This window comes from Anguilla anguilla, chromosome 5 (genome assembly GCF_013347855.1).
Source record: "Anguilla anguilla isolate fAngAng1 chromosome 5, fAngAng1.pri, whole genome shotgun sequence".
Taxonomy (NCBI): domain Eukaryota; kingdom Metazoa; phylum Chordata; class Actinopteri; order Anguilliformes; family Anguillidae; genus Anguilla; species Anguilla anguilla.
The window spans coordinates 63494046-63511774 of NC_049205.1; the positions used below are offsets into that span (position 1 = coordinate 63494046).

General features: G+C 45.9%; 3 protein-coding genes and 1 non-coding gene across 5 annotated transcripts in view; all 4 read right to left on the reverse strand.

Annotated features, from left to right (window-relative positions):
* The window catches only part of LOC118228201, a 43183-nt gene that overhangs the window by 22295 nt on the left and 3159 nt on the right, over nucleotides 1-17729 (reverse strand). Inside the window, exons 3-4 of the mRNA XM_035419540.1 lie at nucleotides 17462-17582; nucleotides 17206-17298 (exon numbers count right to left, since the gene is read on the reverse strand). Of these exons, the coding sequence (XP_035275431.1) occupies nucleotides 17206-17298; nucleotides 17462-17582 (214 nt within the window). The remainder of the gene's footprint in view (nucleotides 1-17205; nucleotides 17299-17461; nucleotides 17583-17729) is intronic.
* LOC118228482 (zinc finger protein 239-like) lies at nucleotides 735-6692 on the reverse strand. Its single transcript, XM_035420035.1, has 4 exons — nucleotides 6225-6692; nucleotides 5969-6108; nucleotides 3281-3401; nucleotides 735-3130 (listed from the first exon to the last, which is right to left on the reverse strand). The coding sequence occupies exons 1-4, from the start codon at nucleotides 6505-6507 to the stop codon at nucleotides 1668-1670; spliced, it is 2007 nt and encodes a 668-aa protein (XP_035275926.1). The 5' UTR covers nucleotides 6508-6692; the 3' UTR covers nucleotides 735-1667.
* Nucleotides 8491-11751, reverse strand: LOC118228486 (zinc finger protein 696-like). Of its 2 annotated transcripts, none has more exons than XM_035420037.1 (4): nucleotides 11387-11751; nucleotides 11131-11270; nucleotides 10015-10135; nucleotides 8491-9864 (listed from the first exon to the last, which is right to left on the reverse strand). In XM_035420037.1, the coding sequence occupies exons 1-4, from the start codon at nucleotides 11667-11669 to the stop codon at nucleotides 8714-8716; spliced, it is 1695 nt and encodes a 564-aa protein (XP_035275928.1). In that variant the 5' UTR covers nucleotides 11670-11751; the 3' UTR covers nucleotides 8491-8713. The 2 variants fall into 2 exon arrangements, with proteins under 2 accessions (XP_035275928.1, XP_035275929.1); XM_035420038.1 differs by having other exon boundaries at nucleotides 11131-11258; nucleotides 11387-11750.
* trnaq-cug lies at nucleotides 13861-13930 on the reverse strand. The gene has a single exon. It is a non-coding gene; the product is annotated as a tRNA-Gln (tRNA).

Genomic DNA, 17729 nt, shown 5'->3' on the forward strand with positions numbered 1-17729 from the left:
CCGGATGTAGGGATACTTTGTTTCCGGTTAGCGTTGCTACGGACGCAAGTTCATTTCTGACAGCGAAAAATTGAGCCTAAACAGCGACTGTGAGAACACGTCCCTAACAACTCTGCCAAAGTTCACTATGGGTGAGAAAAATGTTCAAGCAACGGAAAACAACGCAGTGACACTACAGTCATAGGCCTACTTTAACACTACGCTCCTCTTCTGGGCCCCCGATCTAGTATCACTTTATGTGAAAACTATCGATTTTCTCACACTCATGTTTCAATAGTATCATCGAGTACTTTCATGCTGCATTCGTATATCTCCATGCTGATGCTGTAGCTCTTATCATACAGTATCTCTTGCAGTCGTGCCGCAATTCTAGTTTACGATTTGCCACATCTTTACCGAATTAGCCAGGGCTTACCCAGTGAACTAGACTTGATGCTCACGGCTATGTGTAGCTGATAAGCTGTACATTATGTGACCTGTGTTCTGTAGTTGTTCCAACGACCGTCGGTATGCACTTATAGTAGCTACGTCGCTTTGGGATAAAAGTGTCTGCCAAATTAAATGTAGTATAACGTAACACCGTTCACCGGAATTTACTTCAACATAATGGGCAGTAGATGTCAGCGTTAAGCAAATAGTGGAAGGGCACGCGACGGCCACACCAAGTTCCGTGGTTTTCTCCTCTAGACATGTAGGACTTCTTAACGTACGTAATTGCGACACCAGTACGCACGTCACAGTGCCCACGGTAAGGTGGTCTCTTTAATTTCACAATATCAGACGCAATTCTGAACGACAATGATCGTTATGAAAAAACACGTTTTATTTCTCATCCAAATGCAAAGACTTTTCATTTTGCTTAAAATCACTCCGTACACGCAATAAACTGACCTTGAGAAATATATTTTCGCTGCATTCAGTTACAATGACAAAGAAAATGGACAAGGAAGATCTCAGTCAAAAGAAAAGTTAACATGTCATGCGTCATTATACTAGAAACCAACACGTTTGGCATTTAGTCCTCACATCCACATTTCTTTATTAATAAAACCAGCTAATGTCTACCAAAACAAGCTTATTTCCAATGAAAGCAAACAATATTGTTGGTTGTTCAATTCTCCCTTTGATTGAGCCCAAGTCTGGGCTTTGATTGACAGGTCACTCACAGGTCAGAACTGTAGTATTTGTTTTTGCTTCTTGGAAATGTACTGCAAGCTGCGGGGGCCCAGTCTGTACTATAGCAGAGCCCAAGCTGCCAGTTCTGGCTCACTGGGGAGGGTGATGCTTGCATGCCAGTTTTACTAAAACATAAAATCCAAATCCAATTTATTGATGGTCATTGGTAACAGATTTTTTTTTTTTAAAAAAAGGTCAACAATTATACAATAAAAATCCATGCCAAATATTATTTCTCAAAATACAGTGAGCTCTATAATACTTTTTGGGACAAATTGCCTCACAGGTGTGTCTGATTATGGAGGTGTGTTCAACTGCCTTCTCAGAGCAGGTATGTGGTTCTACGATTCCCTGAGCTGAGAAGGCCAGACTAAGTGAGCTCTGTGTAAAATGGGGTCCATGTGTTCTGCTCTGCGCACATAAAGTGGAACTTGCTCGCCGAGGAGGAGAGGTTAAGATCTTCGATTTTTGCTCAAAATTCCACAAATTTTTTACACCGTGCTGTGAGAAAGTACGTGTCTCTTAAGGCTGCGGTTCCGGGAGAAACCGCGGCCGCACAGCGAGCAACCGTACGGTTTCTCCCCGGTGTGGACCCTTTGGTGAGACTTGAGGGTGGACAGATGGGCAAAGCTCTTCCGACACTTGTCACAGCTGTGTGGTTTCTCTCCTGTGTGCACACTCTGGTGAGACTTGAGGGTGTGCAGATGGGCAAAGCACTTCCCACACTCGTCACAACTGTGTGGTTTCTCTCCTGTGTGCAACCTCTGGTGAGCCTTGAGGGTGGACTGTTGGGCAAAGCTCTTCCCACACTCGTTACAGCTGTGCGGTTTCTCTCCTGTGTGGACCCTTTGGTGAATCTTGAGGGTGCACAGTTGGGCAAAGCTCTTCCCACACTCGTCACAGCTGTGCGGTTTCTCTCCTGTGTGGACACTCTGATGATACTTAAGGTCGCAGAGACGGCCAAAGCTCTTACTGCACAACGTGCAGCGGAAGCATTTCTCTCTGGAGTGCGTAATCTGGTGAGTTTTAAGAGTGCTGTTCTGGGAGAAGCTTTTACCGCACTGCGCGCAAACGAACGGTTTCTCCCTGGTGTGAACGCGCTGGTGGCTCTTAAGGAAGCTTTTGAAGGGAAAGCGTTTTCCACAGTCCGTGCAGACGTGCGGTTTCTCCCCCGTGTGAATGCTCTCGTGAGCCTGGAGGACGTGCCACTGGGAGAAGGTTTTGTCGCACCCTGAGCAGGCGAACGGTTTCTTCCTGCTGTGAATCCGCTGGTGCTTTTCCAGGACGCTGGAGCAAGCGAAAGCTTTGCCGCTCTCCGAACAGCCGAACCGTCTCCCCGTGCCGTGCTGCTCCTCCTCGTGCGTCTGCAGCTCGAGAGCATCCGGGAACGTCTTCCTGCAGCACGTGCAGATGAACTCCTCCCGTCCCTCGATTCTCTGGCAACTCCCTGCTGCTGCCGACGTGCTGAAACTCTCCTCGCACAGGGTGCTTCCAGCACGCTGTCCCGGAGAACCCAGAGGGACCGCCATCTCTGCCGAAATGGCATCAGGCGCCCCGCCGGGGCGGCCATTTTGTTCCTGCTCGAGGTGTGACGTTGGGCCCTCGTTCTTCTCAGAGCGCAGCCTCCGAGAAGCTCTGTAATGGCGAGGAGAGAATCGGTCATTTGACCGTGCACCTCCGGGCTCCGAGCTTCCTCCGTGCTGTCGGAGCATTTCCTGAACCTTTCCCGATCTGGTGGCCTTGCTCCACGCGCACTGGACCTCCAGCCCCTCTCCAGATCCTGGCAGGGGGTGTCCAGGGGTGAGAGGCTCCCCGTCGGGCTCCTGCTTCAGTTTGGCTTGCAGCCCCTTCTCTGGGTCTCCTGCAGGGCAGGGCTGCATGTGCAGCTCCTCCTTCTCCTCACAGAGGGGTCCTTCACCACCGTTAGCAGCAGCTACGGCTGCCTCTGATGTGCCTGCGCAAAAATACAGCCATCTTGAAATCTAAACTGCTGTTAATTGGTAACATGACACAATAATATGACTGGATTAGCCATGATGGCCTTAGCGACTACAACCGGTGAAACCTAATTACAAATATATTATTAATCCTCACAGGAAATTACCACAGCTAGTCTCCTCAAAGATTTTCTGTTCTGCCTGTGATTGGCTCGTCTTTGGGTCCTCTTCCAGCCAATCCTTGCTGAGCGGCACAGATTCTGACCAATCCTGCTCCCCGTCTTCAGGCTGACAAACAGGAAGTGTGAAGAACACCAGCAAATCAAAGCCTTTAAGACCAGCATTTCTTCTTCTGAACCTGCCTCTCCCCCACCCAAACACCAACAGTAACCACTGTCTGTGGACAAATGTTTTAATCACCTCACTTTACTACAGTGCCCACACACACACAGACACGAAGCTAAATACAACATGTGATGGGTGATTGGGCCTGGCTCACAGTTGGCTTTCCAATTGATCCCAAAGGTGTTGGATGGGGTTGAGGTCAGGGCTCTGTGCTGACCAGTCAGGTTATACTACACTGTTCTCGACAAAACCATGTAATGTGAAACCACTTCTATATGGACTTTGCTGTGTGCCTGGGGGTAATGCCATGCTGAAACAGGAAAGGGCCTTCCCCAAACTGTCCAGAATGTGATTGTGAAAGATAACCCTTTACTAACCTAGCCCAAACCAAGAAAAACAACCCCAGACCAAGAATTGTCATATAGTGCACTTAAGAACCATCACTTCACTGTGCCAGAAATAAACAGGCAGACTAAACAATTTCGCAGACAAAGTTACAGGTTCCACCGAGATTTGAAATGGAATCGCTAGATTCTGAGTCCAGAGTGCTAATCATTACACCATGGAACCTTAAAAACAAAGTATACGAACACGGGTTTCGCGAGAAAAAATGTTACTTTTACTCCGTTATATTCGGCTACATTCCGCTCGTTACTTTTATTTTTTACCCATTTTTTATTCAATGCACGTTCTGTTTGTTTCATTCTCTCAGAGAGACTTCAGCCAAAGAGGCTGACTGGTCTTTGCTTCGGCGCTGTCATAGCCCCACATGACTCCGTTTCACCAATCAAACGTAGCCAGTCACAGCACACAGAAGGATGAGCGGGCGACAACAATGGCTGAAACAACAGCGGGTGATTCGTAGGAGGCAGAACACCCCTGGCCTCACGTTCAAACTATGTTTTACTTACAGACTACCAAAAACAGTAGTTACATTATGCGCAGCCTTCTTTGTCTGCCTAGAAATGTGGACAGTTCAGCCTACAAGAACTCAACTTCGAACTTGAGAAAATATGTGGCGGTAAGTTGTAGGTTAGTTTTGGCTGTGGATAGCTAACTATTTGACTGAGTGGTCATATATTGTCTTGGAAAATCCGTTTGGGAAATATACGCGCATTCGTGACGCCTGGGTATCTTCCAAAATAGCTGCGCATAATACCACACGCCTTGTTTACGGCGTTGTCGCCCTTTTTTTAGTACAGTCTGGCTTGATTTACAATTCATTTATTCAGTAGGTGAGAGTATAAGCTTTCTAACGATGTATAACATGTCTAATTTTGCTTTTGGAATAGCGTTTTTTAGGTCAGCGTAACCGAATTTTTTCTTATCATCGCATTCACTTATGCGTTCACTCACGAAACGTGGTCAACTATTATTCGTAATTTCTTGGGAAATACTATTATTATTGAGGACTTCTGGACATAGCTAAGCCGCATGTTTGCTGATAGACCTAGCTGACATCGTTTTCTGGAGTAAAACAAGCGGATTGAACTGTTGATTTACTGTTTCTGTCTCCATCTACTGAACACAGATAAGATTTCATCATTGCTATGTAAGTAGGCTATTACTGTTCAAAATACTTCGGTTATATACGTTATTTTTGAAATTGAGTGTGTTTAAATAGGTTACTGTTATTAATGTGGATATTTCACACTGTAATGTAAGCGTTAGTTAGTAGTGTAATAGTTTTTGTGAAGCACGCAACAGTCATGACGTGAGCGCTGGAACATTGCATAGCATTGCATTGCATACATAACGTTTGTTTACGCTAAACCGGAAGTTCTGCACATATTCCGCGCAAGGCATCATGGGACTTTGGAATATTATGGATAAGTGCATCATAAGGTACAATAATGGTGCGACAAAGCATTATGTTTTCCACATATAAAGTTTCTGTTTGAATTTGAGCAGGCTCCTCTTTGTGGTGATGGTGAGTCTATTTTAATGGATAAATCCCCTGTAGCCTCATTGATATTTTTTCTGTCAACGGAGGGTTCACCCCAACAAACTGATGAGGTATACAGACTTAATAGAGTACAACAGAAAGCGAAAATCCTCCTCTTCTGACGAACCTCCTGTGTATTGTTTTATTTAAAGGGATATGATTTAGGCCATATTTGAATTTGCACATGGCTATTTTATATGTTGTTTATTTCTATTGGACAAGCATTTACAATTTTATATTTTGGACATTTGGATTTTTACGTTCATCTTGCTCTGCTTATTTCAACATTAAATCAGATTATATGAAGTAACTCAGTACTTGAGTAGTCTTTTCACAAGATACTTTCTTACTCTTACTCAAGTAATTATTTGGATGACTATTTTTACTTCTACTTGAGTCATTATTATTTTAAAGTAACAATACTTTTACTTGAGTACAGTTTTTGGCTACTCTACCCACCTCTGGGTAATGACCACGCCCCATATTAATTATCGCATGTCCTTACCGAAATCCCATAACATAAATGGAAACTCGTTGGGGGTCACTTAACCTCTATTGAATTTACCTCGTACTTTATGTCCAAGGCATCCGTAACAGTCTTCATCTTCTCCACGGATACGTACTGTTCATCTTTGGCCGGACTTGTGCTCAATCGCGCATCAAAGACTCTCTCTACGGCGACATTTACTTTCCTTGCAACCGTACCTATTGGAGGCAAAATACACAATCAACTGCAGGTCGAAAACGATGTCATCTTGCGTCTACATTAGAAGTACGGCCGAAATGCTGTGCATTTCCATGCAATAAGGCGAGGAACTTACAGTTTTGTTCTTCTCTGAATTCGTCGCAAACCTTAACTTCAAATGCGATGTTTAGAGAACTGTCCGGCGTTCCCTCTTCGCATCCTCGCGCAGCCCTGAGCTCTTCCTCCATAACCAGTAACTTACTTTTTAGCGCCTCGTTCTCTCTTTGGCTTCTGCACATTTCCAATCGTAATGCCGCAGACGCGTCGTCGACTAGTTTAGTAATTTCTGCGAGTGCCGTTTTAGTTAAAACCTCCATGATGGAGACCATCTGAACCTGAAAAGAAGCACAAGTCGCCATGCCTTGCTAATTACGTGAACTACACACAGTGTACTCGGGTGAAAACATGGAGCGTACCATAGACTTCAGTGGCTTCTTCTTCTTCTTCGGTGTTGTTTACCGGCAGCTTGCATCCTTGAAAGTTGCATTACTGCCATCTTTCGGAGTAAGTTAACTCCTACAGCTTATTGACTGTCACACTTTAGCCGCGTTTCCACCAAAAGAACTACTTTTCAAGGAACTAAAAGGTTCCTTCAGCCCATGGTTGTCTGCGTTTCCACCGCGGTCTAAAGTCCCGCGAAGATTAGGCAAATTAGCCCACTGAAAATATTCAGCAACCGAATTAATCCGTTTGAATGTTTTGGTACGTAATATGCTGTCCCAGCACGAATGCTTTTTATTAAAAAAAAAATTATAAAACGAATACTAAAGCAAGAAAAGAACAGAAGAGCACACGTTATAATTCCAAGATGTTGGCAGGCTATAACCAAAACTAGGCTACTGCGCCGCATAACATATGTCTCCCCCTTCTCTCCTGATCCCAGTGCTGCTGCCATTCTTTATTAATATTTCCCCACACAATGCCCTTTCCCTCTGATTTAGATAACTTGATATTGATTTCAACACTTCCCTTTTTGACTGCTTCTTTTGCCAACGTATCTGCTCTCTCGTTTCCCGGGATATCTGAATGTGCTGGGACCCACATGAATGTAACACTTTTCCCTTGCCTAACCACTCTTGAATTGGCAAACAAGATTTTATACAGCAGATCCTGGTGATTTCTGGCTGTACCTGCCTTAATACTTGCAATGGCCGACACAGAATCACTACATGTTACTATTTTGTTAACCCTACCCCGTTCAGCCCATTCTAATGCCATCAATATGGCAAACAATTCAACCGCATACACACTTAAACAATCCGATGTTCTCTTGCTAATTCCCACTTGGTAACTAGGCACAGCAACTGCAGCCCCTGTCGCATCTGTCTGCGGATCCTTTGATCCATCTGTAAAATTCTGAACACTGCCTTTATACTTACAGTCCCTATAGCTATAATATGCACTAAGTAAGTCAGCATTCTTATTACTATGCTTAATCTTAAGTAATTCCAGATCTACCCCCACACTTTCTAACTCCCAGACAGGTCTAACAGGCCACACCACATTTTGCCAAAAAGCATCATATACTCCCATATCTCTTGCCACTTGATCACCTGCCCATCCAAAACTTGATTTTTCCATCCTCTCCTTCTCCCAGCTTGTCTGCAGTACCCTTTTTGTTGGATGACTATCTCCATGCCCCCTTAGATTAACCCAGTAGTTAGCCACCAGCTGTTTCCGACGCAACCACAGTGGCATTTCACCTGCTTCCACGTGGGAGTGCGCACACTGGGGAAGTTTTAACTGCTCCTAAACACACTCGTAAAGCCCGAGCTTGTATAACATCTAGGTCCGCCAGCACCGATTTTGCTGCTGATCCATATACGATACTTCCATAGTCTAATCTTGATCTAATTAAGGTTACATAAATATATTTCAGAAATGCTATATCAGCTCCCCACTCCAATCCTGCAAGACACCTGAGTTCAGTGGCTGAACCAAGAAAGTGTACTTAACTTAGGAGCTGGAGAGGAGCGCCCAGACGGTGAAGCCTGGGAAGTAACGGGAAACAGCCTCTACTGCGCTTGTTCACGGCAGGGCGAGTTATTTTGAGAACAGGAGGAATCATTTAATACATTAAAATGTGCCGGATGATTTGTGATGATTTTGCGTTCCAACCTCGATGCACTAATATTATTTTTACCGCGCCACTACTACAAGTACATTTTTATTTATTTATCACAAACTGTCTTTTTGCTTCATCGTATCTAGGCATCTTAGCATCAACCATTGAAGAAAACTAGCAACAGACACGTCGGATTCTCTTGAATATATCGAAAAAGACCCATTAGTCCATTGAGATACAAACCATCAGAAATACAAAGGACAAGGGTACAGCTCACTCAAAATCAAATACGTTGGCATAAGTTTCACTTATTTATTTATTGCTGAGCATGTGATGAGAATCTGTGATGATCCCAGAACAGAAAAGGCCTGACACAGTAAGCTGAGTATAAAATGTGATCAAACTGTTCTACTCTGTGCCACATAAGTGTAACTTAATTGCACAGCAGGGGCAGTAAATTCAATGATTTTGCTCAATGTTCCCCCCAGTTTTACTCCTCACTAGGAGTGAGTAAGTATGTGTTTCTGAAGAACATGATTCTGAGAGAAACTCTTGCCGCACAGCATGCATCCGTACGGTTTCTCCCCGGTGTGCACACTCTGGTGAGTCTTGAGATTGCACAGTTGGGCAAAGCTCTTCCCACACTCGTCACAGCTGTGCGGTTTCTCTCCTGTGTGGACCCTTCGGTGAGTCTTCAGGCTGCTCAGTTTGGCAAAGGTCTTCCCACACTCGTCACAGCTGTGCGGTTTCTCTCCTGTGTGCACACTCTGGTGAGACTTGAGACTGCTTTTAGCGGTGAAACCCTTTCCGCACAGGATGCAACTGAACCGTTTCCCCCCGTGATGGGTCACATGGTGTTGCTTAAGGGAGTCGGCGCCATCAAAGAGTTTCCCACAAAGTTTGCAAAGCAAGCGCTTCTCCCCAGCGTGGACTCTCTGGTGATGCTTAAGAACGTGAAGATAGGCAAAGCTCTTATGCTGGATGCTGGAGTAAGCAAAAGCTTTGCCGCTCTCCGAACAGCCGAAACGTTTCCCCGTGCCGTGCTGCTTCTCCTCGTGCGTCTGCAGCTCGAGAGCATCCGGGAACGTCTTACCGCAGCACGTGCAGATTAACTCCTCCCGTCCCTCGATTCTCTGGCAACTCTCTGCTTCTGCCGACGTGTTGAAACTCTCCTCGCACAGGGTGCTTCCAGCACGCTGTCCCGGAGAACCCAGAGGGACCGCCATCTCTGCCGAAATGGCATCAGGCGCCCTGCTGGGGCGGCCATTTTGTTCCTGCTCGAGGTGTGACGTTGGGCCCTCGTTCTTCTCAGAGCACAGCCTCCAAGAAGCTCTGAAATGGCGAGGAGAGAATCGGTCGTTTGACCGCGCACCTCCGGGCTCCGAGCTTCCTCTGTGCTGTCGGAGCATTTCCTGAACCTTTCCCGATCTGGTGGGCTTGCTCCACGCGCACTGGACCTCCAGCCCCTCTCCAGATCCTGGCAGGGGGTGTCCAGGGGTGAGAGGCTCCCCGTCGGGCTCCTGCTTCAGTTCGGCTTGCAGCCCCTTCTCTGGGTCTCCTGCAGGGCAGGGCTGCATGTGCAGCTCCTCCTCCTCCTCACAGAGGGGTCCTTCACCACCGTTAGCAGCAGCTACGGCTGCCTCTGATGTGCCTGCGCAAAAATACAGCTATCTTGAAATTTAAACTGCTGTTAATTGGTAACAATGCACAATAATATGACTGGATTAGCCATGATGGCCTTAGCGATTACAATCAGTGAAACCTAATTACAAATATATTATTAATCCCCACAGGAAATTACCACAGCTAGTCTCCTCAAAGATTTTCTGTTCTGCCTGTGATTGGCTCGTCTTTGGGTCCTCTTCCAGCCAATCCTTGCTGAGCGGCACAGATTCTGACCAATCCTGCTCCCCGTCTTCAGGCTGACAAACAGGAAGTGTGAAGAACACAAGCAAATCAAAGCCTTTAAGACCAGCATTTCTTCTTCTGAACCTGCCTCTCCCCCACCCAAACACCAACAGGAACCACTGTCTGTGGACAAATGTTTTCATCACCTCACTTTACTACAGTGCCCACACACACACAGACACAAGGCTAAATACAACATGTGATGGGTGATTAGGCCTGGCTCACAGTTGGCTTTCCAACTATGGACTTTGCTGTGTTCCCGGGCGTAATGCCATGCTGAAACAGGAAAGGGCCTTCCCCAAACTGTCCAGAATGTGATTGTATAAAATAACCCTTTACTAAACTAGCCCAAACCAAGAAAAACAGCCCCAGACCAAGAATTGTCATATAGTGCACTTAAGAACCATCACTTCACTGTGCCAGAAATAAACAGGCAGACTAAACGATTTCGCAGACATAAAGTTACAGGTTCCACCGAGATTTGAAATCGAATCGCTGGATTCAGAGTCCAGAGTGCTAATCATTACACCATGGAACCTTAAAAACAAAGTATACGAACACGGCTTTCGCGCAGTGCAATTTGAATTACTATCAAAACAACGTATCCAAACTACAAAACCAGTGAAACATTAACGGGACAAAACACGATTTTAACAACCAACGGGATAAGTCATTCCATTTATACATATAAGGAAAATTGATTATTGACAACAATAACTACGTTTACTTAACTGTTCATTATATTGCATTGGGATGCCGGTGAATATAAACGGTGAAACTGCATTCAAGGACATAACTAAGTATAGAAACGCTGATATCTAACAGAATGTGCAACGAGACTGACTTAGGTCTTGCGGTCTTTACACCAACAATGAAAGGCCGATTACGTTATACAATTTAGCTAGGTAATGACCACGCCCATATTAATTATCGCATGTCCTGACCTGACCGAAATCCCATAACATAAATGTAAACTCGTGCAGGGTCACTTAAACTCTATTTCATTTACCTCGTACTTTATGTCCAAGGCATCCGTAACAGTCTTCATCTTCTCCACGGGTACGTACTGTTCATCTTCGGTCGGACTTGTGCTCAATCGCGCGTCAAAGACTCTCTCTACGGCGACATTTCCTTCCCCTGCAACCGTACATATTGGAGGCAAAATACACAATCAACTGCAGGTCGAAAACGATGTCATCTTGCGTCTACGTTAGAAGGACGACCGAAATGTTGTGCATTTCCATGCAATAAGGTGAGGAACTTACAGTTTTGTGCTTCTCTGAATTCGTCGCAAACCTTAACTTCAGAAGCGATGTTTAGAGAACTGTCCGGCGTTCCCTCTTCGCATCCTCGCGCAGCCCTGAGCTCTCCCTCCATAACCAGTAACTTACATTTTAGCGCCTCGTTCTCTCTTTGGCTTCTGCACATTTCCAATCGTAATGAGGCAGACGCGTCGTCGACTAGTTTACAAATTTCTGCGAGTGCCGTTTTAGTTAAAACCTCCATGATGGAGGCCATCTGAACCTGAAAAGAAGCACAAGTCGCCATGTCTTGCTACTTACGTAAACTACACACAGTAGACACAGGTGAAACCATGCAGCGTACCATAGAGTTCAGTGGCTGAACCTAGAACGTGTCCATAGGAGCTGGAGAAGTAACGGGAAATAACCTCTAATGCGCATGTTCAGGGCAGGGCGAGTTATTTTGCGAACGTCAGGAATAATTTAATACATTAAAATGTGCCGGATGATTCGTGATGATTTTGCGTTCTAACCTCGATGCAATAATATTATTTCTACAAGGAGTACATATTTTTTTTATCACAAACTGTCTTTTTGCTTCATTGTATCTAGGCATCTTAGCATCAACCATTGAAGAAAACTAGCAACAAACACGTCGGATTCTCTTGAATATATCGGAAAAGACCCATTAGTCCATTGAGATACAAAAAATCATAAATACAAAGGACGAGGGTACAGCACACTCAAAATCAAATACGTTGGCATAAGTTTCACTTATTTATTGCTGAGCATGTGATGAGAATCTGTGATGATCCCAGAACAGAAAAGGCCTGACAAAGTAAGCACCTTATAAAATGTGATCAAACTGTTCTACTCTGTGCCACGTAAGTGTAACTTAATTGCCCATCAGGGGTAGTAAATTCAATGATTTTGCTCAATGTTCCCCCCAGTTTTACTCCTCACTAGGAGTGAGTAAGTATGTGTTTCTGAAGAACATGATTCTGAGAAAAACTCTTGCCGCACAGCGTGCAACCTTACGGTTTCTCCCCGGTGTGCACCCTTTGGTGAGTCTTGAGATTGCACAGATGAGCAAAGCTCTTCCCACACTCGTCACAGCTGTGCAGTTTCTCTCATGTGTCTCTCCTGTGTGCACACTCTGGTGAGACTTGAGGTTGTACTTAGTGGCGACATCCTTTCCGCACAGGGTGCAACTGAACCGTTTCCCCCCATGATGGGTCACATGGTGTTGCTTAAGGGAGTCGGCGCCATCAAAGAGTTTCCCACAAAGTTTGCAAAGCAAGCGCTTCTCCCCAGCGTGGACTCTCTGGTGATGCTTAAGAACTATGAGATAGGCAAAGCTCTTATTGCACACCGTGCAGCGGAAGCATTTCTCTCTGGTTCATCTGTCATCGGTGAGTAATCTGGTGAGTTTTAAGATTGCTGATCTGGGAGAAGCTTTTACCGCGCTTGCTGTGAATCCGCTGGTGCTTTTCCGGGACGCTGGAGCAAGCGAAAGCTTTGCCGCTCTCTGAACAGCCGAAACGTTTCCCCGTGCCGTGCTGCTCCTCCTCGTGCGTCTGCAGCTCGAGAGCATCCGGGAACGTCTTCCTGCAGCACGTGCAGATGAACTCCTCCCGTCCCTCGATTCTCTGGCAACTCTCTGCTGCTGCCGACGTGCTGAAACTCTCCTCGCACAGGGTGCTTCCAGCACGCTGTCCCGGAGAACCCAGAGGGACCGCCATCTCTGCCGAAATGGCATCAGGCGCCCCGCCGGGGCGGCCATTTTGTTTCTGCTCGAGGTGTGACATAGCTCAGGAGGTAAGACTGATTGTCTGGCAGTCGGAGGGTTGCCGGTTCAAACCCCGCCCTGGGCATGTCGAAGTGTCCTTGAGCAAGACACCTAACACCTAACTGCTCTGGCGAATGAGAGGCATCAATTGTAAAGCGCTTTGGATAAAAGCACTATATAGGCCTAAATGCAGTCCATTTACCATTTACCATTTACGTTGGGCCCTCGTTCTTCTCAGAGCGCAGCCTCCGAGAAGCTCTGTAATGGCGAGGAGAGAATCGGTCGTTTGACCGCGCACCTCCAGGCTCCGAGCTTCCTCCGTGCATTTTGTTAATCTGAAGGTCTGAACACCAGCAAATCAAAACCTCTAAGACCAGCGTTTCTTCTTATGAACCTCCCAATCGCCACAAAAACACAGACTGGACCTGATTTAGACCACTGTCAGTGTACAATCTCTTTTCATCACGCCATTTTACTCTGCCTAAACACACACACACACACAGTGAGCCTTAATCCAACATAAGGTCACATATTAATTTGCTCTTTGAGTACACATATTCAGTTGTGCTGAAAAATTCACATAACCATTATTTAATTATATAAAATACATAGCTAATTAACGTTGCGCTCAATCTGCGCCAGAGATGATGAGCAACTACTTTGCTGGAAACCGCATATCTAATCATTTTTCCCAGGCGCCATAAAGTTCAGGTTCCACCGAGATTTGAACTCGGATCGCTGGATTCAGAGTCCAGTGCTAACCATTACACCATGGAACCCCCACGACTAATGAATTGTAACAACCGAACAGGATTTCTGCGTCAAAAACCACCGTGTCTGTGAAACAGCATGTTGAGTCGTCTTGGGACAGATAAAACGCCTGGAAACATACTCCCCAAAATTTCTCCTGTTCATAGACACTGACCCTCTTTCAGCCTTGCTAGCAATAAATACAGGCTACCAGGCATATCCCGCATTTAAAGACGTGACCTTACGCATGTTCTTTTTTGCGCTTCGTTATGAATTGAGTAACGCCTGTGCGGCGCTCTGCTTAGCTCGCTGTCCCTCTTGTGCAACCGCAGGATCAACATACAGGTAAACAATCGGCAGCTCTGAGATTCTTGTTCTTTGTGAGACCCCATGTTTCATTAACGACACCATGTTCTAATAATAATAATAATAGTTTTGGATAACGTTTTTCAAAAGCGAACTCAAAACACTGGACATCACGCTGGGGTGGGAAAGACACCATGAAAAATAACTGGGTTATGAAGTGAACGTAAGGAAAGTTGGCAAAGATCTGGTGCGTATTCGGTAACTGATTGTACGGGGCACCATTACATTACAGGCATTATCCAGAGCGACGTACAACAAGTGCATTAGTTCAAGGTGCAGAGGTGTAAAAGAAACACACTACGGTGAAGTAAAGATCGTAGTGCCAGAAGTGACCACACAGATCAGGGCTCCAACCCTGTAGAGGCACCACTTTCACAACTTACCCAGTGGCTTACCCAACGATGTCAGTTGAAGAGAGGATAGGCATATTTCACAAGATGGCTACCAAAACCGGATGTAGGGATACTTTGTTTCCGGTTAGCGTTGCTACGGACGCAAGTCCATTTCTGACAGCGAAAAATTGAGCCTAAACAGCGACTGTGAGAACACGTCCCTAATAGCTCTGCCAAAGTTCACTATGGGTGAGAAAAATGTTCAAGCAACGGAAAACAACGCAGTGAGACTACAGTCATAGGCCTACTTTAACACTACGCTCCTCTTCTGGGCCCCCGATCTAGTATCACTTTATGTGAAAACTATCGATTTTCTCACACTCATGTTTCAATAGTATCATCGAGTACTTTCATCCTGCATTCGTATATCTTCACGCTGATGCTGTAGCTCTTATCATACAGTATCTCTTGCAGTCGTGCCGCAATTCTAGTTTACGATTTGCCACATCTTTACCGAATTAGCCAGGGCTTACCCAGTGAACTAGACTTGATGCTCACGGCTATGGGTAGCTGATAAGCTGTACATTATGTGACCTGTGTTCTGTAGTTGTTCCAACGACCGTCGGTATGCACTTATTGTAGCTACGTCGCTTTGGGATAAAAGTGTCTGCCAAATTAAATGTAGTATAACGTAACACCGTTCACCGGAATTTACTTCAACATAATGGGCAGTAGATGTCAGCGTTAAGCAAATAGTGGAAGGGCACGCGACGGCCACATCAAGTTCCGTGGTTTTCTCCTCTAGACATGTAGGACTTCTTAACGTATGTAATTGCGACACCAGTACGCACGTCACAGTGCCCACAGTGAAGTGGCCTCTTTAACTTCACAATATCAGACGCAATTCTGAACGACAATGATCGTTATGAAAAAACACGTTTTATTTCTCATCCAAATGCAAAGACTTTTCATTTTGTTTAAAATCACTCCGTACACGCAATAAACTGACCTTGAGAAATATATTTTCGCTGCATCCAGTTACAATGACAAAGAAAATGGACAAGGAAGGTCTCAGTCAAAAGAAAAGTTAACATGTCATGCGTCATTATACTGGAAGCCAACACGTTTGGCATGTAGTCCTCATCCACATTTCTTTATTAATAAAACCAGCTAATGTCTACCAAAACAAGCTTATTTCCAATGAAAGCAAACAATATTGTTGGTCGTTCAATTCTCCCTTTGATTGAGCCCAAGTCTGGGCTTTGATTGACAGGTCACTCACAGGTCAGAACTGTAGTATTGGGTTTTGCTTCCTGGAAATGTACAGCAAGCTGCGGGGCCCAGTCTGTACTATAGCAGAGCCCAAGCTGCCAGTTCTGGCCCACTGGGGAGGGTGATGCTTGCATGCCAGTTTTACTAAAACATAAAATCCAAATCCAATTTATTGATGGTCATTGGTAAGATTTTTTTTTGTTTTTTTTTTTTAAAAAAGGTGAACAATTATACAATAAAAATCCATGCCAAATATTATTTCTCAAAATACAGTGAGCTCTATAATACTTTGTGGGACAAATTGCCTCACAGGTGTCTCTGATTATGGAGGAGTGTGTTCAACTGCCTTCTCAGAGCAGGTATGTGGTTCTACGATTCCCTGAGCTGAGAAGGCCAGACTAAGTGAGCTCTGTGTAAAATGGGGTCCATGTGTTCTGCTCTGCGGCACATAAAGTGGAACTGCTCGCCGAGGAGGACAGGTTAAGATCTTTGATTTTCGCTCAAAGGTCCCCTAATTTTTTACACCGCGCTGTGAGACAGTATGTGTCTCTGAAGGCCGCTGTTCCAGGAGAAACTGCGGCCGCACAGCGAGCAACCGTACGGTTTCTCCCCGGTGTGCACCCTCTGGTGAGTCTTGAGGGTGCACAGATGGGCAAAGCTCTTCCCACACTCGTCACAGCTGTGTGGTTTCTCTCCTGTATGCACACTCTGGTGAGACTTGAGATTGCACAGTTTGGCAAAGCTCTTCCCACACTCGTCACAGCTGTGTGGTTTCTCTCCTGTGTGGACACTCTGATGATACTTAAGGTCACAGAGACGGCCAAAGCTCTTACTGCACAACGTGCAGCGGAAGCATTTCTCTCTGGTGTGAGTAATCTGGTGAGTTTTAAGATTGCTGATCTGGGAGAACCTTTTACCGCACTTGCTGTGAATCCGCTGGTGCTTTTCCGCGCACAGGGTGCTTCCAGCACGCTGTCCCGGAGAACCCAGAGGGACCGCCATCTCTGCCGAAATGGCATCAGGCGCCTCGCCGGGGTGGCAATTATGTTCCTGCTCGAGGTGTGACGTTGGGCCCTCGTTCTTCTCAGAGCGCAGCCTCCGAGAAGCTCTGTAATGGCGAGGAGAGAATCGGTCATTTGACCGCGCACCTCCAGGCTCCGAGCTTCCTCCGTGCTGTCGGAGCATTTCCTGAACCTTTCCCGATCTGGTGGCCTTGCTCCACGCGCACTGGACCTCCAGCCCCTCTCCAGATCCTGGCAGGGGGTGTCCAGGGGTGAGAGGCTCCCTGTTGGGCTCCTGCTTCAGTTTGGCTTGCAGCCCCTTCTCTGGGTCTCCTGCAGGGCAGGGCTGCATGTGCAGCTCCTCCTTCTCCTCACAGAGGGGTCCTTCACCACCGTTAGCAGCAGCTACGGCTGCCTCTGATGTGCCTGCGCAAAAATACAGCTATCTTGAAATCTAAACTGCTGTTAACTGCTGTTAATTGCTGTTAACATGACACAATAATATGACTGGATTAGCCATGATGGCCTTAGCGACTACAACCGGCGAAACCTAATTACAAATATATTATTAATCCCCACAGGAAATTACCACAGCTAGTCTCCTCAAAGATTTTCTGTTCTGCGTGTGATTGGCTCGTCTTTGGGTCCTCTTCCAGCCGATCCTTGCTGAGCGGCACAGATTCTGACCAATCCTGCTCCCCGTCTTCAGGCTGACAAACAGGAAGTGTGAAGAACACCAGCAAATCAAAGCCTTTAAGACCAGCATTTCTTCTTCTGAACCTGCCTCTCCCCCACCCAAACACCAACAGGAACCACTGACTGTGGACAAATGTTTTCATCACCTCACTTTACTACAG

Coding starts and splice junctions, on each gene's coding strand:
- LOC118228482 (XM_035420035.1), bottom strand. CDS start 6,507: ATGGCGACTTGTGCTTCTTTTCAGGTTCAGATGGTCTCCATCATGGAG. Junction 6,109..6,224: donor ATTCAGAGAAGAACAAAACT/GTAAGTTCCTCG, acceptor TGCCTCCAATAG/GTACGGTTGCAAGGAAAGTA. Junction 3,402..5,968: donor CCTTGGACATAAAGTACGAG/GTAAATTCAATA, acceptor CCTGTTTGTCAG/CCTGAAGACGGGGAGCAGGA.
- LOC118228486 (XM_035420037.1), bottom strand. CDS start 11,669: ATGGCGACTTGTGCTTCTTTTCAGGTTCAGATGGCCTCCATCATGGAG. Junction 11,271..11,386: donor ATTCAGAGAAGCACAAAACT/GTAAGTTCCTCA, acceptor TGCCTCCAATAT/GTACGGTTGCAGGGGAAGGA. Junction 9,865..10,014: donor CTTTGAGGAGACTAGCTGTG/GTAATTTCCTGT, acceptor ATTTTTGCGCAG/GCACATCAGAGGCAGCCGTA.